The 25,709-nt window shown below is 42.7% G+C and overlaps 1 protein-coding gene across 5 annotated transcripts in view; it reads left to right on the top strand.

The window, feature by feature from the left end:
• The window catches only part of dpp6a (dipeptidyl-peptidase 6a), a 1,522,610-nt gene that overhangs the window by 836,943 nt on the left and 659,958 nt on the right, over window positions 1–25,709 (top strand). The window contains exon 1 of one of the 5 annotated variants that reach the window (XM_073054907.1): window positions 21,350–21,666. The exons of the other annotated variants lie outside the window; for them this stretch is intronic. Within the exon in view, the coding sequence (XP_072911008.1) occupies window positions 21,610–21,666 (57 nt within the window). The 5' untranslated portion in view covers window positions 21,350–21,609. Of the gene's footprint in view, window positions 1–21,349; window positions 21,667–25,709 lie in introns of those variants that run through there. 5 annotated transcript variants of the gene reach the window in all.

The raw sequence follows: 25,709 nt of genomic DNA, 5'->3' as shown, positions 1-25,709 counted from the left end.
CACATGACACATTCTGCTCTATGTTTTGATAAACGTGTCATCAATAAAGCTAATCTTTTTCTTTTCTTTTAAACTATATAAATTTATATGATTATGAAAATGCCAGATTGTAAAAGATTTAATCATCCACGTCAAAGATCCCTTGTCAGAACAGGAGAGAGGAAACATTGCTGAGAGCTTGAGGAGGCATGGAGAGGACAAAGGAGATTCCTCTGATGAGACCAGTGCTTAAGTTTAAATTTAGGCTATGTGGTTAATGTGTAAGTACGGCATTAGAGAGAGAGGGAGAGAGATGATCTGAAAATAATCATATAAAAGCTTATGAGGATGGATAGAGAGTGAGAACACAGATGGAGGTATGTAAAAGTACAAAATTCACACCTTTATTCACATTCTGTCCTATGTTAGCCTTTGGCCCAACTCGTTGACTTTCACTCTGTTGCCCTGTGAGGTAGCCCCATCTGCACACACTTGGCCCGGAGACCTCCAAGCCTTTCCTCTCAATGTACAGTATTTATCTAGATGGCTTTTAAATATTGTTTAATACACCTGTCCCAGTAATCATTTCTGGCAGCTCATTTCAAGAATGTACCATCAATCAAAAGGGAAAATTCACAAGTTAACTCAACGATGAGTTGAGTGAGGAGTATTCACTCATTCCAGCAACTCAAACAGAACTGCAGTGCCAGCCGGAATGAAAAGAGACTGAAAGAAGCTAACAAGCAATGAGTAAATGAGAGGGATGGAAGAATCATGAATCCTGAAAGACCAATTAATTACCAGAAATGTGCCTTAAGATTGGATATCAGCCTCCTTCTTGAGCCAGTTCTGTTTTGCGTAGTCCTTTCGTTTACTTACTTAAGTGCCATTACAAACAGCCCAAAATGATATATCTGTTCTAATTATTCAGCGGATAATTGGCAATGGGCTGATTCTCGCTGGACCCAGCAAGTTGCCTGAAGTCGCTGCACATAATTCCTGAGCTCAGCTGGTCAGTCCACAAAGTCTGCACAGGCCATCAACCTCCCCACTTATGCTGATCCAACACTAATCACATTTTATTCTCCCCATACTCCCATCAGCATCAGACTCACTGATATACTAGGGGCCAGTGAACCCACCAACTGGTACATTCCTAGGACACACAGAGTAAGGACATAGAAAACTTGTATGTACAGTACACAAGACTGGCATTGAACTTAAGTTGCTGACAATGATACTTTTTAGAATTTTATTTACTGAGATATAGCATGGAACAGGCCCTTTTTCAGTTCTTTGAGCCTCAGTACCCAGCAATCCTCATCTGATCACAATGACCGATTAACCTGACAACTGGTTCATCTTTGGACTGTGGGAGGAAACCGGAGCACCCGGAGGAAACCCATACGGTCACGGGAAGAACGCACAAACTCCTTACAGGTAGTGACGGGAATTGAACCCGGGTCGCTAGTACTGTAAAGCATTGTGCTAACCACTCCGCTACTGTGCCGCCCCAGATGGGGGAAGGCACAGTTGCAGGGGGAAGTGGCATGGTAGTGTGGCGGTATTGCATCAGCAACCGAGGTTCAAGTCCTGCTGCTGTCTGTAGGGAATTCTCCTCATGACTGCATAGCATTCCTCTGGGTGCTGTGGTTTTCTATCCCATTCCAAAGAGTTGGTAAGGGTTAGTGAGTCGTGGACATGCTATGTTAGCGCTGCCTGTGTGGCAACACTTGCAGACTGCGTTGTCTTCGCAAACAATGCATTTCTCTGTATGCTTTGATGCACACCTGACAAATAAAACTAATCTGGGAGAAATTATGGTATATGGGAAGGATTAAAGTTAGGATTAGTATTGGCTTAGTATAAATGAGTGCCAGAGCCATGAAGTCAGAGGAAGTGCTCATGGGTTCATGGGCTGTTCAGAAATCTGACGGTAGAGAGGAAGAAGCTGTTCTGAAAACATAACAGTTAAATCTTCACACTCCTGTTAAGTCCTCCTGATTGTGGTAATCTATTTAACCCTAGCCTAATCACAGGACAATTTACAGTGACCTACTATGTCTTTGGACCATGATACAAAACCAGAGTACCATGCGTTCATAAGGAGGACATTGGAATTGAACACTGAATTATAACACCCCGAGCTGTAATACCATCGTGCTGATCATGTCCCAGATGGTGAGGGTCCTTAACGATGCTATCTTCTTGAACCAAATCAAGTCAAGTTTATTATCATTTAACTCTATAAATGTTTACCATCAAATGAGTCAATGTTTCTCCGAACCAGGGTGTAAAGCACTGTAGTACACATAACACAAATATAAATGCACAATAACTTCTGAAAGTAGGGATAAAATCTACAGATGAATTACAGATAAATAAAGTAAATTGCATAAATTAAACATTGTGAAGTACAGAACCGATTAACCAGTGATGTGGCAGGGAATTTAGAAGCCTAACGGCCTGAGGGAAGAAACTATTTCCAGTCCTGACCGCTTTTGTTTTTATGCATGATGGTAGGAAGTCAAAGAGGATGCTGGATGGATGGGTGGGATCCTTCCAGCATCCTCTTTGCAACATCCATCTAATTGCAACACCTCGTAAGAGGTTTAGAGGGAATATTTCCAGCTGGAGTATGGAATGCACTTTCTGAGCAGGCGATAAAGATAGAGGCACGCAACTCAAATCACCAAGGATTGGTAGGCTATAGATCAAGTAAATGGGATTGGTGTGGGTTACCTGATGGTCAGCATTGACAAGATGAGCCAAAGGGCCTTTTTTGTGTTGTATGCCTCTCTGAGAATGCTACTTAATTGGTACCCAGTCCAATATTACGTCAATGAAGAGACTATCAATTGTTACATATGTTTCTGTCCGTGGCTTGACAGATACATTGAGTTAATATTGCCACAGAGCTGGAGCAATATGCATTAATAAATGCCACAAATGTCTCTCAGGGATTAACTTTTAAGGCCGGTCCGAAATAAGCGACCAGATGTAGCCAATCAGGTTGTAGCTGCAGGTCATTCTATGGAACCGAGTGATCCAGCTTTTAATATTGGTTTATCTGCATGAAGTTCCATTAAATTTAGCTTCCCTGTGTACAAGTTATAGCTTTTAATTTCTTATACTTTTAATAACTCCCAAGTAAACACATAAACATCATTTGGAAATAGAAAACTCAGTTGGAAACTGAATTTTTAATTATAGTTGTTAGAATTTTTTCACGTGCATGGTAATCAATGATAGTTTATTGTTATTCACCAAGTCGGTTCCATTTATTCTTAGGCACGAGTCTGACTTTCTATTGTAATTCTGCTCAGAAATGGTCGATGTATAGGGATGAGAAATATCAGCTCCATATTCTGCATTTAGCTTGCAATTTCCTCTGTAATTTGATCAGAGGCCTATTGTGGTCTAGAGTGGTTACAGTCTGGCCCGTATTAGATGCAACGATATATGTTAATGGGGGAGAGCTGATGTAGGAGACTCTGCCAGCTCCATCATGGGCAAAACTCTCCCCACCATTGAGGACATCTTCAAAACGCAGTGTCTCAAGAAGGACCCTCACCACCTGGGACATGTCCTTTTCTTATTACTAGCATTGGGGAGGAGATACAGGACCCTGAATATCCACGTTCCACATTTAAGGAACAGCTTCTCCTCTGCCATCAGAACAGCACACGAACAAGGAAAGAACATAAGAAATCTGGTTCAGCTCAGGTTCGTCCTTCACATACTGGCTCCAAGTCTAGCAAAACGACTTCTGAATACACTCATCAACCCATTATAGGAAGGATGTGGAGATTGTGGAGAGGGTGCAGAGGAGATTTACCAGGATGCTACCTGGATTAGAGGGTAAAAGCTACAAGGAGAGGTTGGACAAACTTGGGTTGTTTTCTCTGGAATGGCTAAGGGGAGAGCTGAGAAAAGTTTATAAAGTAATGAGAGGCATGGATCAAGCAGAGAGGTTGTACATTTTTCTCAGATTCATTTATCACATGGACATTGAAACACACAGTTAAATACAGTATGAAACACACCCAGAGATATGCCTCTTGTATTAACCATTTTCTGCCCTTGGGGGAAAAAATATCCCTGGCTATCCATTCAATCTATGCCTCTGATCATCTCTTACACCTTGATCAAGTCCCTTTCATCTTACTTAATTCCAAATGGAAAAGCTCTAGCCCACTCAACCTTCCCACACAGGACATATTCTCTAATCCAGGCGGCATGCTGCTAAATCTTTTCTGCACTCTCTAAAGCTTCCACATCCTTCTTATAATGAGGTGACACAATATTCCAAGTGTGGTCTAACCACAGTTTCATAGAGCTGCAACGTTAACTCACAGCTCACGTTACCTACACAACGGAAACATACTCTGCATCCTGCCAATCAAAACCTTTCAGAATCTTAATGACCTCCGTTAGGTCACTCCTCAGGCCTTTTCTCAGGAGAAAAGAGATCCAGTTTGTTCATCCTTTCCTGATGTGATTTTCAGATATTATCTTAGCAAATCTTACCTGCACAATCTTTAGCGCCTTGGCATTCTATTTAAAGGTGGCAACCAGGAAAGCTCATCAATGTGGTCTAACCAAACTTCAGAAGCAGGTTCAGCATAATTTTCCTGCTTTTTTATTTCAGTGCCTCCAGAAATAAATCCCAAGTTGTCCTTTTATGGGCTTGGTGACGTGCGGTACAACATTTTGTCCTGATGAAGGGTCTCATGCTCGAAATGTCAGCTGTTTATATCCTTGATAGATGCTGCCTAACTTGCTGTATTGCTCAAGACTTCCAGTATCCCTTCTGTGCAACATTTAGTGACTGGTGCATTTGATTTATGAGATATCTTTGTTCCTCTCCCTCAATCAGACTTATCTCTTGCCAGCAACACACACAAAATGTTGGTGGAACGCAGCAGGCCAGGCAGCATCTATAGGAAGAAGTACAGTCGACGTTTCAGGCCGAGGCCTTTTGTCAGGACTAACTGAAAGAAGAGGTAGTAAGAGATTTGAAAGTAGGAGGGGGAGGTGGAAATCCGAAATGATAGGAGAAGGCAGGAGGGGGAGGGATGAAGGTTAGAGCAGGAAAGGTGATTGGCAAAAGGGATACAAAGCTGGAGAAGGGAAAGGATCATGGAACGGGAGGCCTAGGGAGAAAGAAAGGGGGAGGGGAGCACCAGAGGGAGATGGAGAGCAGGCAAGGAGTGATTGTGAGAGGGACAGAGAGAGAAAAGAGAGAAAAGAAGAAGAAAAAAGGAATAAATAAATAAATAGGCAGATAAATAGATAGATAGATAGATAAATAAGGGATGGGGTAAGAAGGGGAGGGGGGCATTAATGGAAGTTAGAGAAATCAATGTTTATGCCATCATTTTGGAGGCTACCCAGACGGAATATAAGGTGTTGTTCCTCCAAACTGAGTGTGGCTTTATCTCGACAGTAGAGGAGGCCATGGATAGACATATCAGAATGGGAATGGGACGTGGAATTAAAATGTGTGGCCACTGGGAGATCCTGCTTTCTCTGGCGGACAGAGTGTAGGTGTTGAGCGAAACGGTCTCCCAGTCTGTGTCGGGTCTCACCAATATATAGAAGGCTGCACTGAGTGCACCGGACACAGTATATCACACCAACTAACTCACAGGTGAATGTTGCCTCACCTGGAAGGACTGTCTGGACCCCTGAATGGTGGTGAGGGAGGAAGTGTAAGGGCAGGTGTAGCACTTGTTCTGCTTACAAAGGTATGTGCCCGGAGGGAGATCGGTGGGAAGGGATGGGGTGGGGACAAGGGAGTCACGTAGGGAGTAATCCCTGCGGAATGCAGAAAGGGGGTGAGGGAAAGATGTACTTGGTGGTGGAATCCCATTGGAGGTGGCGGAAGTTATGGAGAGTCATAGGTTGGACCCGGAGGCTGGTGGGGTGGTAGGTGAGGACAAGGGGAACCCTATCCCTAGTGGGGTGGCGGGAAGATGGGGTGAGAGCAGATGTGCGTGAAATGGGAGAGATGCGTTTGTGAGCAGAGCTGATGGTGGAGGAAGGGAAGACCCTTTGTTTAAAAAAGGAAGACATCTCCTTCGTCTGGATGAAAAGCCTCATCCTGAGAGCAGATGCGGTGGAGATGGAGGAATTGTGAGAAGGGGGTGGCATTTTTGCAAGAGACAGGGTGGGAAGAGGAATAGTTCAGGTAGCTGTGACAGTCCGTAGGCTTCGTAGGCTTATAGTAGATATCAGTAGATAAACCATCTCCAGAGATAAAGACTGAAAGATCAAGAAAGGGGAGAAAGGTGTCGGAAATGGACCAGGTAAATTTGAGGGCAGGGTGAAAGTTGGAGGCAAAGTTAACCACTTTCACTTCCACTTCCTCCCACTTTCAAATCTCTTACTATCTCTTCTTTTAGTTAGTCCTGACGAAGGGTCTCGGCCCAAAATGTCAACTGTACTTCTTCCTATAGATGCTGCCTGGCCTGCTGCGTTCCACCAGCATTTTGTGTGTGTTGCTTGAATTTCCAGCATCTGCAGATTTTCTCGTGTTTTAACTCTTGCCAGTACTGAGTAACATCTGTATTTTTCTTGCCAAAATATACCATCGCATATTTATCAATATTGAGCTTCATTTGCCAATTATTTCAAAGTTCAAAATAAATTTATTATCAAAGTACATAAATGGCACCATGTACAACCTTGAGATTCATTTCCTTGCAGGCGTGTTCAATAAATCCATAGAATAATAACAGTACCAGAATCAATGAAAGACTGCACCAACTTGGGTGTTCAACCAGTGTGCAAAAGACTATGAACTGTGCAAATACAAAAAGAAAGAAATAACAATAATAAATAAATAAGCAATAAATATTGATAACGGGAAGTTCTGCAGGTTTATTAATGCCTTCCTACATTTTGTTACCCCTGCTCCCCTCAGTAATCACTGCTCCCATGTTTCCTGCCCCCAGTTTGATGTTATAGAGCAGAGGTTCCCAGTCTGGGGTCCACGACATACAAAAGGGTTGGGAATCCCTGTTATAGAGCAGGGAAACAGGCCATTCAGCCCATCATACCTGCATCAATATCATTATCATCCCCATTAATATCAATTGCATCTTCTAGCACTTGATCCATAGCCTTCTACGCCTTGTCAATTCAGAATCAGAATCAGGTCATGAAATTTATTGGTTTGTGGCAGCAGTAGAGTGGATTTCATAAAAAATTGCTCTGGGTTAAAAACGTAGATAAATACATCGAGCAAAAGCATAATAGTGAAGGGGTGTTCATGGACTTATGGACCATTCAGAAATATGAAGGAAGAAGGAAAGATGCTGCACTTAAATTTTAAGTAGATCTTTGGCTTCCTCCCCCCCGCCCACCAATGATTGTAATGAGAAGAAGATATGTCCCAGATGATGATTGTCCTTAATGGTGGATGCTACCTTCCCGAGGCATCACCTTTTGAAGGTGTCCTCGATGATGATGATGTCTTCAACTGCTTGAGCGGATACACCATAGATCCTGTCAGTGACGCTGCTTTCACCACTCCCTCAGGCAGCATATTCCAGTTAGTTACCGCACTCTGACTGAGAAAGATCAAAAACTATGATTTGGATTCTAGAGTTTAAATTATTTATGGAATTTATAAATGGCAGTGGCCCCGTTTCTAATGCACTGGAACACCACCGCCCACAATCTACTGCAAAGAGCTTCCCTTTATTCACTGTCTCAATTTTTTTGTCCTCAAACCAAATGGTAATCCATTTTGTTACTCATTCTGTGACTTTACATTCTCTGACCTTATTAATAGTCTATTGAAAAGTGTCATTGCAATGGCCCTTTGAACATCTAAGCAAATTATAATCACTGAATTAAGACTGTCACCTCTTTATTGTCCTCTTAAGAAATTCAATAACATTGGTCCATCAATATTTGAAATTCATGCAAAATATTCATTATTAAACATCTCAGCTCGGGATATTGTACTATTCTAGGAAAGGATCCATTATTTTTCCAGCCACTGATCTTAAACTGAAAAGCAAAAACCCACAGATGTTTAAATTTGAGATATAAATAAAACAGAAAATGCTGGAAATACTCGGTGTGCCTAGCAGCATCTGTGGAGAAACAGAGTTAAGAACATAGAACATTACAGCACAGTACAGGCCCTTCAGAGCACAATGTTGTGACAATCTTTTAACCTATTCTATGATCAATTTAATCTTACCTCTCCATGGAGCCTTCCATTTATCTATCATCCATGCATCTCTCTAAGAATCACTTAAATGTCCCTATAGAGCCTTTCATCAGAGCAATGATGATTCTAATGAAAGGATATTGACCTGCTCTCCTTGCTTATATTAAGATGGCTAGTCTATAATTCTCAGAATGTGTATGATTGCATTTTTTAAATATCATATTACATCAGCCACCTGTCAGTCTTTAGCCACTATACCTTTGAAGAACAGGTTATTTAATGTGCATGCCCTTTGCTGCTTTATCCTTGAAATCTTTTACGAAGCAAGGATGTCATTCATCTGGACCAGGAGTTTTATCCTTTACAAGTTTGATTAAATTACTTCAAAAATCACATTTTTGTCTACTTTAAATGTGCTCATTTCGTTATTCATCTAAACATCCAGCATCCTGCCCTCCTCTGGAATGCCTTTCTGAAAACTTTTGACCCCTTTTTCGATTAAGAAACTCCTCAGACTCTGCTTTTTCCACTAGGGTTTTAGTCATTATCCAAATGAATATTTTTTTTTTAAAGTTCCCGTGATGTGTGTACTGCAGATAGTAATTATTGCCTATTCCTAATTTCCCTTAGGAAGGTGTTGTGAACTGTGTTCTTGATCCACTGCAGTCCACGCACTCTGACGATGTTTTTGGAGTCAGCGTTTAATCCCATAATATTGATGAAATTTGATATTTTGCAAGATTAGATTTGTCACATACACATCTGAATGTACAGAGGTACGCGTTGTTTGCATCTATGACCAATGCAGCTGAAGATAGCAAGTGCTGCTATTCTTCCACTGCCAACATAGCATGCTCACAATCTACGAAGACTAACTAACCCGTATGTTTTTGGAATGTGGTAAGAAACCCGCATGGTCACAGGGAAAATGTAGAAACTCGATAGAGACAGCAGCGGGAATTAAACTTCTAGTTGCTGGTGGTGTAAAGCCTCACGCTAGCTACTGCGTCACCACGCTGCGCTGATTTTTCCCATCAGGATGCTTTGTTCAAGTGCCTGCTGGTTCATCCTTCCAGATTTAAGAGACAGTATCAGAATCAGATTTAATATCACTGGCATATATCGCAAAGTTTGTTAACTTCTCATGCCTCGAGGAAGCCTGTCTTGATGAAGGGTCTCAACTCTTGATGTAGGGGTCAACCACCCCTCTGCTGCTCTGCTTTTCAATTCAGATTCCAGCAACTGCAGTCTCTTGTATCTCAAAGAAGCCTTGCTGTGTAGTACACATTGTAGTTGCTGGTGAGTGAATGACTAGAGCGGTGGACGAACCAGCAATTGTGCAGATTGCTTCCGTTTGAGTGACATTAAGGTTGCGTGTTCTCAGAGGTGGTCTCATCCAATCAAGTCGAGAATATTGCATCTCTTTAATATCGAGGTAACTTGGTTTAAGTTTGTTCATTATTGTTAGATGTTCCGGGGTACAGTCAAAAATTTGTCCTGCATACTATTGGATCGCTGTTTATTTTCTGATCGTTAAGGTTCTTCTGGGAGTCAGGAATGACAAGCAGTCTTAATTCCAAGATTTCAGTTTATTTTACAGTACAAACAAACATACAAATACTAAGCAAGCTAAATAAACAATGCTATGAGGTGAATGGATGCAAAGTGAAAAGATAGAAAAGAAGCCACGATGGTGCTTCTGAAAAATCCATCCCCTTTATAGATCAGATAAGAAAAATTCCGAAGATCGGGAATAGACTAGCTAATTGGCTACATAATTAAAACAATTACATTTTGTGGGTGATGTGTTAATACTTAGCCAATGAAAAATGAAAAAGGTGATAAAACGTTAGTTTAGCTGCTATACTGCTTTCTGCCAGTGAGTGTGAAAAATACATGAGTTTGTTAAAAAGTACAATTCTTATAAAAAGTGTCATTAAAAAAGTGGTTTCCAACAATACCATTCATACAGAGAAGCAGATTACAACAGTGTGGTGAGGTAGCATAAAACAGTAACATAGTGCAGAATAAAGTGTTGCAGTTAGAGAGAAAGTGCAGCACATTCACCTGCCTTCTCCCCCTAACCTTTGACACCCTTGTTAATCAAGAACACTTTTACCTCTGCTTTAAATATACCCAACTACTTGGTCTCCACAGCCATCTGTGGCAATGAATTCCACAGATTCATCACCCTTTGGCTAAAGAAATTCCTTCTCATCTCTGACATCTTTGTATTCTGAAGCTGTTCCCTCTGCTCCTCGACTCCCCCACTATAGGAAATGCCCACGTCCACTCCATCGAAATCTTTCAGTAGGATTCAATTCATATATGACTGTTATTGTAACATTACTACCCATTTTTCAATCAAAGATGGGGTGCAGAATGCAGATACACATTCCGTTTCATGATCAGCAAACGAAGTCCTTGTCATTCTGGCATGAACAGAGGCCAGTCGGATATCCAGTCACTCACCTCCCACCCATCTCACTGTTTTCCCTGCAGCACTGCCAATTATCAGATGATTGCCTCCATGTCCGCCTCCTGAAAGGCAACGAGTTCCAGCTCACAGCACGAGGAAGTTCTCCCTTATATCCCACTGTAAGTTTTGTCCACATCTTTAATTATGTGCCCAGGAACCCTCATACCATATCACTTAACGTAACAGATTTCCTTCATCTTACTAAAACTTGTACTAAACTTGTACACTTCTGTCAAATTTCCCCTAACCTTTTCCTGCTCCAAGGAAAACAATCCTAGCTACTCCCACGCCAGGCACGGTATGGAATTAATGGAGGCGAGTAGACCACAAGAGATTTCGTTGATGTTGGAAATCCAGAGTAACACATACAAAATTCTGCAGGAACTCAGCAGGCTCTATAGCCTCTATGGAAAGGAATAAAGAGTCGACGTTTCGGGCCAGACCCTTCATTGGGACTGGAAAGGAAGGGGGAAGGGAAAATAAAGCCAGAATAAGATTGTGGGTGGAGGGGAAATGATACAAGCCAGAAGGTGATAGGTGAAGCCAGATGAGGGAGAAGGTAGGTAGGCACGATGATTGGTATTCAGTCAAAAGGCCTGTTTAACTCTAGGATTCTATGTCCAAGACTTATGGTGATGTTCTGTTGACAGCTCACAAAGCTACTAGATACTCTGGTAGATATACAGTAGTTCTGAATTGTGATTGCTGCACTGCCACCTGTAATTACCCTTTTAAGGGTGTACTTTTGAATGGATTAAATGATCTAGCACCTGTGTGATCTCCTGGGGGATTTGGAAAACTAGACTTTCGAGAGTGCAGGTACAGCGGGAGTGGCCATCGCCGGGGGTGGACATGGCGTGGAGGCCTGATAGCGGAGGATGAACCCATGACCGGTTCCATGACTACGGTCCGGTTAAAGTGTCAAGGAAGATTAAAATCATCGAGGGCGAGAGCAGATAATGAACAGCCGCTCGGCACTGTCTGCCTGTGTTTGACCGGACTCCCTCTCTTCTCGCTACTACTATCGGCCAAAAGGTGCAGGAGTCTTGGGTCCAACACCATCAGGCTTTGGAGCAGTTGCTGCCCTGCAGTTTTTGGGCTCCTGGACCGGTCTCGCTCACCTCAGCACTGAAGGGGCTCCACAGCGGCGGACTCTTTTCAGCGTCTCTGCAGTTCGTGGTCCATGTGCTTTGTTCACGCTTTTTTACCATCTGCACAACCAATCCTCTTCTGTAAACTGGTTGTGTGGTGGTTCTGTTGTATGTATTTTTTAGAGAATTCTATTATGTTTTTGTTTTGTGACTACCTGCAAGTAGTTGAATCTCAAGGTTGTATATGTTAAGCATACTTTGATCATAAATTGAACTTAGAACTTCATAGCTACAGTTTCTCATTCCAGAAAACATTTTGATCAATCTAGTCTGCACCTTTTCAAATGACTTCTCATCCTTCCTAAAATTCTGAACCGGATGTAATAATCTAAATGCGGCTTAATCAGATCTTTATAAAGGTTCTGATTAACGTCCTTTCCTTTGTAATCAATACACCAATTTATGAAGCCTAGGATCCAATAAGCTTTCCTAATTCCCCTCTCAATTTGTCCTGTCACCTGCAAAGATCTATGAACACCCTGGTCTCGCTGTTCCTGCATACACTTTAGAATTGTACTGTGTTGTATAATGCTTCTCGCCATCCCTTCTGCCAAAGTGCATCACATCTCTCTTTTATTTAATTAATTTATTTACTTAGAGATACAGAGCAGAACAGGTCCTTCCACCGAGCCATGCCACGCAGCAATCCACCAATTTAACCCTAGCCTAATCACAGGTTAATGTACAATGACCGATGAACTTCTAACTGGTACGTCTTTGGACTGTGGCATGAAATCAAAGCACGCTCCTGGAGGAAGTCCACACATACAGGGGAAGAATATACTAACTTTCTTACAGAGGCTGTTGGAATTGAACTTTGAACTCGAACACCCCAATAATAACCGCGTCACACCAACTGCTATGGCATCATGGCAACCACCTCTTCTCTGTACTAAATTTTACTTTGTCTGCTCACTCTGCCAGCGTATCTATATTCTATGTCAGTGGACTCGTACCATCCCCATTGTTTGGAACACATCTAAGTTTGGTACCTTCAGCAATTTTTTTTTGTAATTCAAATTTTTATTATTATTTATTCTTATTTTACAAAGCAGCACAGCATATCATAGAGCAGATACAGTACAGCATATTTACACAGCCATCCCATGACAGGAAAACATATAAAACTAAGAAACAAAAAAAAACTTCGAAGTTAAGTTTAAATTAACACACAACCAAAATTGATCCCACGCGTCTTGCATTTTTCCCCTCACTGTTAATTCTTCCCAACATGTGTTCATATGATGAAACCTTAACCATTTCCTCAGTCCATTCCCTCACAGTGGGACATCTGGGTTTTTTTCCAGTTTTGCAATATAATTCTTGCAGCTGTGATGAGACCCACCTTTAAAATAGTAAATCTGTCATTGTTTACATTAGGTATCATTGTCCTATCACCCAGGAGACAAAGCCATGGGCACAAGGGTAGTGTAGACCTGACCAATTCCCCAACTAATCAAGAACTTTACACCAAAATGGATGAACCATGGAACACTCCCAATTCACGTGAAAATATGTGCCCACCCTTACTTTAAGTTAAATGTCCAAATCATCGAAATAGCAAAAACAAAAATCACAGTGGTGATTGGCACTGGAACTTGGTAGCACTAATGAACAACAAGCCAAGGTAAAAACGACTTATGGTGAATCACTGTCTTTACGCGGCATTTCAACACACAAAATGCTGGAGGAACTCAGCAGGCCAAGGATCATCTATGGAAAGGAATAAAGTGCCAATGTTTTGGGTTGAGACCCTTCATCAGGACTGGAAAGGAAGGGAGAAGAAGTCAGAATAAGAAGGTGAGAAGGAGTACAGGCTGGAAGGTGAGAGATGAAGTCAGGTGAGGGGAAAGGTAGGTAGATGGGGGAGAAGATGATATGAGAATCTGGGAGATGGTAGGTGGAAAAAGGGGTAAAGGAGGAACCTAATAGGAGAAGAGAGTGGACCATGGGAGAAAGGAAAGAAGGAGGAGCAATAGAGGGAGGTGATAGGCAGATGAGAAGAGAAGAGGTAACAGGGGAGACAGAATGGGGAATGGAAGAAGAGAGAAAAGGTGGGAGTTAGAAAATCAATGTTCGTGCTGTAAGGTTGGAGGCTAGCTACACGGAATATGAGATGTTGTTCCTCCAGCCTGACAGCAGCCTCAACGTTGCAGTCAGAATGGGAATGGGTATTGATTTCCAGCATTTGCACAATCTTTTGCGTTTTTGACCTAAAGGTCAACAATTCCTTTTCTCCCTGTTTGACACGCTGTGTTCCTGAAGCAGCTTGCTCACTGATCCAGCTTGCAGCGTCTGCAGCCTAACAAACTTTTCACCAAGGTGACACTATTTCACAATTCTCCATTTTGGTAACCAACCATTATGTCCAGTCTTTTCTTACAATATACTGCATATAAATGATTTCTACAACACATTGATCTTCACTGTGTTAACAATAGGTCCAGTTAGGTCAGTCAAGTAAAATCTGCCTTTTACAGCTTAGTCCTGCCTTTCCAGTCAATAGATACCTTGAAAAAACATAGAAACCTACAGCACATTACAGGCCATTCGGCCCACAATGTTATGCCAACCATGTAACCTACTCTAGAAACTGCCTAGAATTTCCCTACAGCATAGCCCTCTATTTTTCTAAACTCCATGTACCAATCTAAGAGTTTCTTAGAAGACCCCCTTGTATCGGCCTCTATCGCCTTCACTGGCAGTGTGTTCCACACACCCACCACTCTCTGCGTAAAGAACTTACCCCCTGACATCGCCCTTGCACCTACTTCCAAGCACCTTAAAACTATGCTCCCTCGTGTTAGCCATTTCAGCCCTGGGAAAAAGCCCTCTGGCTATCCACACAATCAATGCCTCTCATCATCTTATACACCTCTATCAGGTCACCTCTCATCCTCCGTTGCTCCAAGGAGAAAAGGCCAAGTTCACTCAACCTATTCTCATAAGGCATGCTCCCCAATCCAGGCGAGAGCCTTGTAAGCCTCTTCTGCACTCTCTCTATGTATCCATATCCTTCTGGTAGTGAGGTGAGTAGAACTGAACACAGTACTCCAAGTGGGGTTTAACTAAGGTCTTATTATTTTTGTGCCTATTATGTTTTACTCTGGTTGTTGATTCTAGGACTTTGCTCACCATTCTTTCTTCAACACGTGCGTCATATTGCCACTTCCCATTCCTCTCGCACCTGCCCAGAATCTAGGGCAGAGTAAATGGATTGTGCCAACCATGGTTGCTCATTTCATCTCTGCTCCCTCCAGCAACCTACCATGCAAAATATACCGAACAATTGGTTAAACATTCTAGCATAGAGAGCCTTTTGTCACAACTATCAATTTTTATGCAATCCATTAACTGCTCCATATCCTATCATTCTTTATTAACACTTCTGCAAAGCACTTACTGAGTATTCTAGCTCTGACCTGCACCTTTAAGCATACATCTTATCACTGTTTGTCCTTAATTAATCCAATTTCTCCTTTAGTATTAATATTCTTACAGGATTTTGGGGATTTCTTTTTCATTTGCCATTGTATTCTCATATTCTTTCTGTGCTGATCTTATTTTTCTTTTCCCCTCATTGTATAATATTGGTAGAATACAAATGCAAGGAGGTATTGCTGAGGCTTTAAAACCATTGGTCAGACTGTATTTGGAACTCTGCGAGCAATTTGGAGCCCTGTGTCTAAGGATAAAAATGCTGGCCCTTGAGAGGGTCCGGAGGAAGTTCACGAGAATGATCCCAGGAATGAAAGGGTTAATATACAAAGAGTGTTAGATGTCCCTGGGCCTGTACTTGGTAGAGTTGAGAAGGATGAGGGGGATCTCACTGAAACTTTAGATTCTGAAAGGCCTGGATAGACTGGATGTGATGTTTCCATTGATAGGACAGTCTAGGGTCAAACAGTACACACTCAGGATAAAGAAAATCTCTTCAAAATTGAGGTGAGGTGGAATTTCTTCAGCTAGAGGGTAGTGAAGAAATAGAGTTTGTTGCTACGGGGAACTGAGGCCAAACCATTGGGTGTATTCAAGGCAGAGACTGTTAGGTTCTTGACTGATAATGGTTAAGGGTAATGGGGGAAAGGTGGAAGAATGGGGTTATATTAGAATATAGAAGAATATAATGCAACATTAGTTGGTTTCATCATATTCTCTATCTCCCTCATCATCCACCAGCCACTGTGGGAATCTACCTGCAATACCATCTTCTTGTAGATCTACCATTACTCTGCAACAGAGATTACTGTCAACATTTAGTTGTGCCCCCTCACATCTCCCTGTCTGAATATTGACAAAAGGAAGAAGAAAAGGAATTTCAAGTTGAGAAGAGATGTTTAAACTGTGGCACAAACAGTTCTTTCCCCAATTGATTTTTAAAAAAATTTATACACACCAACATGAAGGGATTGCAGAAAGAGTACTAACAAAGCACAGCTCCCAGCAGAAGGGGGAACCCCTGTTCACTCAACCTCATTGATCTGCTGCTGGTAATTGTGGGCACCATCCCAGAATGCCATGCAGTTTACTAGTGTTACAACTCCCACAAAATAATAGAATATTTCTCATTTCCTGTTAAGTCAGGCCATCCTATAAATAGAAACCTCTGCAACTATGTTCCATTCTAATTGTGCGGTACATTCAGCAGTATTTTTAAGTGTGAAAAACAACCAAAAAAAGTGACAGAAAACTCATTAGGATTGCAGTATTTCAGCTGTGCAGACGTGAAAGAGTTAAATTCTGCAATGGCAGCTGATAAGGCAGCATATTGGCAGTGTCCCTTCGGTATCGTTCAATGCCAGCATTAACTGGTTCAGTTTAAATGGGTTAATGGCTGTTTTAAATAAAAGGCAATTGAAAACTCCTTGTTTTCTAAATGAATTGGGTGCATATTAAAAAAATCAAATTAGGTTTGGCCCACGTGCCCCTCCTATGGAGAACATTGTGCAAAGTGAAAGAGACATTCAGGAGCAGATCTCCGAATGTGAACCAGTGAAGATGGTATGGGTCTCAGGCTGCTAGTCAGATGATTTAATACAAGTAGACAAGATACAGAAGGATAGATCCCAATGGAGGTATCTGGGATTAGTGTCGAGGGGCAAAAAATGATTGGCATAGTGATCATGCTGGGACAATTGAAATTGGTTTATTATTGTTGCATATCAAGGTACAGTAAAAAGCTTTTCTAGTTCATACAAATTAATTAGTGTGTTGAGGTATTGCAAGGTAAAACAATAAGAGAATTCAGAATAAAGTGTAACAGTTACAGAAAAGGTGTAGTTTAGGGGGACTATAAGGAGCAAGGTCATAGCAAAGTACAGTAGGTTGTGAGGTCAAGTCCACTTTATTGTATTAGGGGATGGTTCAATGGTTGTATATCCGTGAGATAGAAGCTTGCCCATTAACATGGTTTCAGGCTTTTGAATCTACTGCCCACTGGAGGGGGTGAAGAGAGTGGGTTGGGTTTTTGAGTATGCTGGCTGTTCTACTGAGGCAGTGTAGAGACATAGGCCAAGGAGAGGAGACTGGTTTTTGCACGTGCCTTTTTTGCGTTTCCTGCGTCTTATTTGAAGAACAGTAATGGATTTTGCTGGAGGGCAAGAACTTAAAACTTAACTTTACAAGCCACATGAGCCCACACTTACATTTCCGAAGACCACAGTGACAACATCCACTATTTGCACACAACAGAAGTCCTGGGGAAGCAAACACGTTGAGCTGCGCAATGTGGCTTTTGCGGTTCAGCTTTCACTTAATTTGCATAGAACAAAGAATAATACAGGCCCTTCGGCCCATGATGACCTTTTATTCTACTATAAAATCAACCTCACGCTTCTCTCATGTATTTTTTTTTCCCAGAAACTGTGATCCGCATGAGATAATGGGCCACCATGGAAACTCCCAAAGTACCCCAGGGATAGGCCAGCATGTGATCTGCCTAGCACAGCACCAAGCTATGCTCCCCTTGTTTGGGTAATTTTCTCTGGGTGCTTTAATGGAAAAAGCCTAAAATTTCAGTCCATGTTCCACCTTGCTTTCTAGCAATCTCTGAATGGTCAACCTATGGCATAGTACCTTAATTACTGATTGTACAATCTTCATAACCCTTCTGAGGAACCTCACAAAATGATTCAGCACATAGCAGTGCTCCTTAAAATGGATTGGCCAACTTTACATACACCAGCGAGTGTACAAAAATCTACCTATTTTTGTCTGGTGTAGCCATATTGTGAACTTTGCTTTACATTTATTTTCACTTGGAAGAAAACTTGCTCTGCTCAGCTTATGCTAATTCTAATTGCTAATACACTGGTGTGTCGAGGGATGGTTGGGGTTCCAGTGATTGGTGGCCTAGCAGTTAGTGTGGCCCTATTACAGCTTAGGGCACTCCAGAGTTTGGAGGTCAATTCGGTGCTCTACTGTAAGCCATCTCTGTATGACCTCCGCATGGAATGCGTGGGTTTTCCGGTCTCCTCCTACAGTCCAAAGATGTACCAGATAGGACATTGTAAATTGTCCCAGGATAGAATAGGGTTAATTGGTGTTGTGGGGCAGCTGGGGTGGCATGGTTCAAAGGGCGGAAGGGCCCACTCCATGCGGTATTGGATAATAAATAAACAAATTCCATTCGATCCTGCAAAATTCATCCACCTCCCCTCACCAACTCAGATGAATGCCCATGGAGGAAAAGGATGGGGGGGGGGGGGATAATCTATGGAAAATATGAAAGAGCTTGTAACATTCTATACTGAAGGAGGTACATAATAAAGAGGCCAATGAGGGCATGTTTGTGGTCTTCTGCTGTTGCAGCCCATCTACTTCAAGGTTTGGTGTGTTGTGTATTCAGAGATGTTTTTCCGCACGCCACTGTTGTAACATGTGGTTATTTGAGTTACTGTTGCCTTTCTGTAAGCTTGAACCAGTCTGACCATTCTCCTCTGACCCCTCTATTAACCAGGCATTTTTGCCCACACATCCGTTGATCAGTGGATGTTTTTTGTTTTCTGCACCATTCTCTGTAAACTCTTCAGACTCAACACTAGAAAGAGAACAGAGAAAATTTACAAGGATGTGGCAGGACTGGAGGACCTGAATTATGAGGAAAGACTGAATGGGTTAGGTCTTTATTCCTTGCAACATAGGAGAACGATGGGAGATTTGACAGAGGTATCTGAAATTATGAAAGGTATAGATAGGGTAAGTGCAAGCAGACCTTTTCCTCTGAGGTTGGGTGGGGCTACAACTAGAGGTCATGGGTTAAAGGTGAAAGGTGAGAAGTTTAAGGGGAATATGAGGGGAAACTTCTACACTCAGAGGGCTGTGAGAACTTGGAATGAGCTGCCAGCACAAGTGGTCCATGTGAGCTCGATTTCAATGTTTAAAGGAAGTTTGAATAGGTACATGGATGGTAGGGATATGGTGGGCTCTGGTCCAGGTGCAAATCGATTGCAGTTTAAATGGTTTGGCATGGACTAGATGGGCCAAAAGGCCTGCTTCTGTGCTGTACTTTTCCATGATTCTATGACTGTCATGCATGAAAATTCCAAGAGATGAGCAGTTTCTGAGATACTCAAACCACCCTGTCAGTCACCAACAATCATTCCACGGTCAAAGTCACTCAGATCACTTTTCTTCCCCATTCCGATGTTTAGTCTGAACAACAACTAAACCTCTTGGCCATGTCACCATGCTTTTATGCATTGAGTTGCTGCCGAATGATTGGCTAATTAGATTTTGCATTAATGAGCAGGTGTAAAGGTGTACCTAATGAAGTGGCCACTGAGTGTGTTTGTAAAATAAATAAATTGTGATAATATACCATCTTTCACATCCTCAGAGTTTCCTGGAGTAACTTTTAGCAAGCCAACTACTTCTAAATTGTGATTACTATTGTAATACGGAGAAGCACAATGGAATAGTGACGAGTTTTCTTCTAGCACAGAACACCCTATGCTCATGCAGATCTACATCATACTATGGAAAAGAATGAACAGAATCATTCTTCTTTCCAAGTTGCTTTTCCTCTCTGTACCCAAGACCAATGTGTGGCTAAGTGCTCTTGCCTGATACATACATCAGCCATGTTGTCACTATTAGTCTCTCTATACAACACTCTCACATGCAACACGTTCTACTATGCAACCTTACACATACACAAGGGCGCACAAGTGCATGCTTTTGTGCTGACAAGCCCAACACACAGAGGCAGATGGAGAAACTCACAGATACACACAGAACAGACAAGTATATAAGCTGGGACAGATGGACACAGACACACACACTCTGTCTCACGCACGCACACACACACACACACACACACACATTCTCTCTCATACATACACATACTATCACACATACACACACACACACTCTTCCCTCTCTCTCACACGCTCTCTCTCCCACATACACACTCTCTCACTTTCTCTCACATACATACACTGTCTCACATACATGCACACACTCACACACACAATCTCTCTCTCTCACATACATACACACACTCACACACAATCTCTCACACACACATACACACACTCTCTCATGCACGCATCCTCCCTCTCTCTCACACACATTCAGGCTCACTCACGCACGCACACACACATACAATCTGTCTTTCTCTCACACATTCAGACACACGTGTAGACTGTCTCAGGCACACAAAGATTCTCTCTCAGGCACACACACACACAACCTCTCATACGCACACAGGGAACCTCTCTCCTACACAAACAGAACCTCTCTCTCTCTTACACACACACACACAAATACACTCTCTCATACTACACACACATTCTCACACACACAGTAATTGATAAACCCATGGGCAGGCACACTTACACGTAAGTATTTAGACACGTAGGCTTCCAGACAGGCATACAAACAGGGACATAGAGGGTTGCAAATGCACAATGCCAGTTAATTTAAAATTCACAAATACGCAGGCCGATGTATTTAGAAAGAGACAGAAATGTATGTGCATCCAGGCACTAAAATGCAAACAAACACAGTAGCAGATTTGTCTGTAAACTGATTAGCACAGTGACATGCTCTGCCATGCAGACGTACAATTAAATAGACACACACGCTCTGACCAGAGAAGTGGACAAACAGATGCCACTTTCAGACAGTCACAAGTACACAGACACACCAACTCGCAGACGTAAATGCAAACATAAAAGCTGAAAGGAGAAACAAACACACTCCTGCACGAGGATACAAAACGCAGTGAACTGAATACGCACACAGATGCACAGGAATACACAGGCAGGCACATATACACCACCTCCTGCACTAACGCAGCGATATTGAGTTTGACATGCAAGCTTTTTGCGGTACATTAATTACCTGGAGCACAGACCTTAGGGAGGTCCTACCTGCCACAAGCCCCTTCCATCAGAGTCATTTCACACGTGAGCAGAGGCAGTGTCTTATGAGTGCCGGCAAGAATCCTTCCTCCCTCCTGCCGGTACTGGAGCATGCTCAGTGCGACGGGGACAAAACCTCAGTCAGTTGTCTCCTGAAGCTTTGACTGCCCAGTGCCGGTTGCCAGGCAGTTATCAGTTGCCGTGACGACTGCAGAGGCTGTAGCTCATTCAGGAGCAGAAGATCCTTAACCTTCCAATCTGCATCATCTTCCCTTCACTGAAGACCGCCGGACTGCCTGCTTCTCTGCTTCTTTCCGCCTCTTTGTTTTCTGCCGCGGTCCTCTCACTGTTTCCTTTAAATGCTCTTGACTGCCGAGAGGACAGGGATCCCTCTGCACTCTGCCGCTCACATCCTGACACCTCTGCGGTGGGAGCGAGTTGGGCAAGATGACCACTGCAAAGGAAGGGGCTGCTTCAGGGAAAGGGGTCCAGCAACAGGAACAGGTATTTCTACCTTTAGTTCAGACTTTTTCTTTAATGGTCTATCCACGGGCATCAGTTTTGTCTTGTACATGTGACGACTGGAAGCACTTAACACTGCTCTATCCATCAGCTCAAATAAATACACAAGCTGACAGACTGTGTGTATGTGTGTGTGGTCAGAGGTGGGTGGCTGTTGGAGAGAAGGAGACTGTTTCACTTGTGTTATTACTTGGAATTACTTGGAATATTGTCATGCAAACCTTGGTCGGTTGCCAGGTTCATCGGGCTAGTGAGTCGGGTGCAATACTGTCAGTGATGTACTAAATAGTGGCAAAGTACCACCAAAAGGGGTGTGGTGGGTAGGTAGGTCTGACGAGGGCTGGGTATGACCCATGACCCCTCACAGGCTGACCGCAACATGCACCAGCTTTCAAAGCCGGCCGTGTGTCACCATTCGAGTGAAATGAGCAACTTACTCCTGTGCCCAGCAGCCCTGCTTTCTTGGCACCAACTCTCCCTCTTCTGTCTGCCCCATATCTCCCGCACCCCCTTCTTTATCGTGTACTGGGTGTCCACAGACTGTCAGGAGGGGGCTTATGTTCACAGGATGGCTGAGAACAAGTGCGGAGTGTTGTCCACTGAGTTAGATTAATCGTTCACGAGCACGGCAGAATGGAAAGGCTCAAGTTTTCTGTAATTTTGTTATTTTTTTCCTCCAATCCCTTAATTCCTGTCTTCCTTCCTTCCATTCCCGATCCTTTTAAACCCATCACATTCAGCACTGGGAGTTCTGTAAGTTGTTCCAAGGTTCTGTGTTTTAGAGGACAATGCCTCAAATTGAGTTAACACTGAGTTGAGTTAACTGAAGAGATAAGGAAGCTGGTCTAAATGTTGCTCAGCTTCCCCTGCTTTGAGCAGGTGAATCGAGATGCAGGGACAAGTTTGCATCAAGAATCCCCGCCCCCCCCAAAAAAAAAAAATTGGTGCTCTACTGGTGTAGAGCTGTTCTGTAGCAAGTAATCTGCACCAACCCCTGAAAGAACAAAGCTGCTCTAAAACAGATGAGAGGAGGCAAGCTTAACACAATGGCAATATCTCTGTGTGAAACTATCAGGAGGGAAAGAAATTAAATTAGTTTTGAAGGTTAAAGGGACACTTCAACTATGACAGAGGAGTCTTGTTCCTTTTTACATATAAATTGCGTCTCTTACTACATATTTTCATATGCTGTACCTTCATATGTCTGAGATTCTCTCACCATGATAGGCATAAAAAGACCATAAGAACAGAATTAGACCTTTCAGCCCATTGAGCCTGCTGTGCCATATCATGGCTAATTTTTTATCCCTCTCAACACCATTGTCCTGCCTTCTCCCTGAAACCTTTGATGCCCTTACTAATCAAGAACCTATCAACCACCACTTTAAAGATACTCAATGACTTGGCCTCCTCAGCAGTTCTTGGCAACGAATTCCACAGGTACACCACCCTCTGGCTAAAGAAATTCCTCCTTATTTCTGTTCTAAATGGATGTCAATCTATTCCAAGGCTGTGGCCTTTGAGTCTAGACTTCCCCCAATGTAGGAAACACCCTCTCCAATTCCACTCTATATAGCCATTTCAAAATTTGATAGATTTCAATGAGATCGCCCTCATTCTTCAAAAATCAAGCATAGGAATACATGTGGAAATTTTGTCGGTTGTACAGCTGTCTACCGCACCTTTCCCTTAGTCAGATGTGAGGTCCACAACCTTTACCCTCAGCCAACTCTGTCCTGGAGAGTTGAGCACAAACTCCGGTGCTCGTGAAGAGTGATGAGAGAACATGGCACCAGCAGAGCTTCTATCAGATGAGAACGAAACCTGATGTTATGCTTTGGAACTCCAAAATATAAAACTAATTCAAAGAAAAACAAAGGAATCCGGAATGAGTGCATGTCAATTTAATTTGTACCTTTAGCGAGTCACGCGCTTACAATGTGGTGGCGTGATGACGTATGCCATTTGTGTACTTCTACATATAACCCATAATGAATTATTTAAGCAAACAAGTATGTTTAATCAAGCAGTGTATTTATAATATTACTCAAACATTAGTGAAATATTAAACACACAACACCTGACTCTGCCTGTTCCGGAAGGGATACTTTCAGAGTGTTGATATCACTGGCAATGCCAGCATTTATTGTCCATCCCTAATTGTCCCTGTTACACCTCTGATGCTTAGGGCAGCAATGAAGGTCCTCCATTTTCATTGCTGTTTCTGTAAAAAAAAAATTTTGACCAGTCAGGGTTTTTAGCCCTGAGCTGAACCCCTGAACCTGGAAGGCTGGTGGGACTCTCTTAGTCTGGCCTCTACCCTTTGATCTGTTTGACATGGATGACCCTACCAAGGATCAAAGCACAGGGCCCTGATTCCAGCCAGTATAGTCTCCTGGTTTTTGAAGCACAAAAACCGCCAAACTCTTTGACAAGATTGTGGTTCTCTTGAAGAAATTCTCCCTGTACTGAAGATTTAACCACATGAATGGGCGTAGAACCAGACAGGGTAGGATGGGGGGGGGGGATTACCTTCCCTGAACAACATTAGTGAACTAGGTGGATTCCTACCACCACAGAACTGTAGTTTCATGGTTACTGTTACTTAGATCAGTTTTCTAATTCATTCGGTTACTTGAATTTCAATATCCCAGCTGATAAGATGGGACACAAAATCATAATTCTTCCTTATTTATGGTCTTCCCACAGCCCAACGAGAGCAGCTCAGCACTATCTGCAAGCTTTACCCATCCCAGGAATGAAAGGGTACCTGCCGGAGCCTAGAAGAATGGTGGGGTGGAGAGGATCTCATTGAAATCTATTGAATATTGAAAGGCCTGGATAGAGAGGAAGTGAGGAGGATGTTTCCTATAGTTTCCCAACATAGAACATTACAGTGTGGTACAGGCCCTTCGGCCCACAATGTTGTTCCAAATTCTAACCTACCCCAAGATCAATCTAATCTTTCCCTCCCACATAGCCCTCCATTTTTTCCATCTGTGTGCATATCTTAAATATCCTAATGTATCTACCTCTACCATCAACCATGCACCCACCACTTTCTGTGTAAAATACCGACCTCTGACATCCCCCTATACTTTACTTCAATCACCATCTAATTATATACTCTTTTATTAGCCATTTTTACTCTGGGATAGATCACTGGCATTCCACTCTCAGACACCTCTTCATACCTACCCTTGGAAGAGGACTCTACCAGAAAACTATGTCCGACACTATCGCTGACCTCATCAGCTCTGGAGAACTGCCATCCACTGCCAGTGAACTCAAAGTTCTCTTACCCTGCATTGCTCATTTCTACCTCCTGCCAAGAACCACAAACTTGACTGTCCAGGTAGGCCAATAGTCTCTACCTGCCCCTGCACCACTGAACTTGTGTCCACATACTTTGACTCCATTCTCTCCCCCTTGGTTCAGTCCCTTCCCACCAACATCCATTACACTTCTTACTCTCTCGATCTCATCACTAACTTTCAATTCTTTGGCCCTGACCACATCATTTTCAGCATGTATGTCCAGTCCCTATACACTTCTATTCCCCATCAAGAAGGCCTTAAAGATCTCCACTTCTTTCTCAATAAAGGAACCAACTATTCCAGGGATGAAGGGGTTTAATTTATGAGTAGTGATTGAGTTGTCTGGGATTATACTCTCTGGAGTTCAGAAGAATGAGAGGGGATCTTATAGAAACATACAAAATTTTGAAAGGGATAGATAAGATAGAAGTAGGGAAGTAGTTTCCATTGGTAGGTGAGGCTAGAACTAGGGGACATTGCCTCAAGACTCAGGGGAGAAAATTTAGGGCGGAGATGAGGAGAAACTGTTTTTCCCAGAGGATGGTGAATCTGTGGAATTCTCTGCCCAGGGAGGCAGTTGAGGCTTTCTCACTAAATATATTTAAGATACAGTTAGATAGGTTTTTACATAGTAAGGGAATTAAGGGTTATGGGGGAAAAGGCAGGTAGGTGGAGCTGAGTTTACGGACAGATCAGCCATGACCTTAT

This window comes from Hemitrygon akajei, chromosome 8, assembly GCF_048418815.1.
Source record: "Hemitrygon akajei chromosome 8, sHemAka1.3, whole genome shotgun sequence".
Taxonomy (NCBI): Eukaryota; Metazoa; Chordata; class Chondrichthyes; order Myliobatiformes; family Dasyatidae; genus Hemitrygon; species Hemitrygon akajei.
This window is presented reverse-complemented; position numbering and strand designations above follow the sequence as displayed.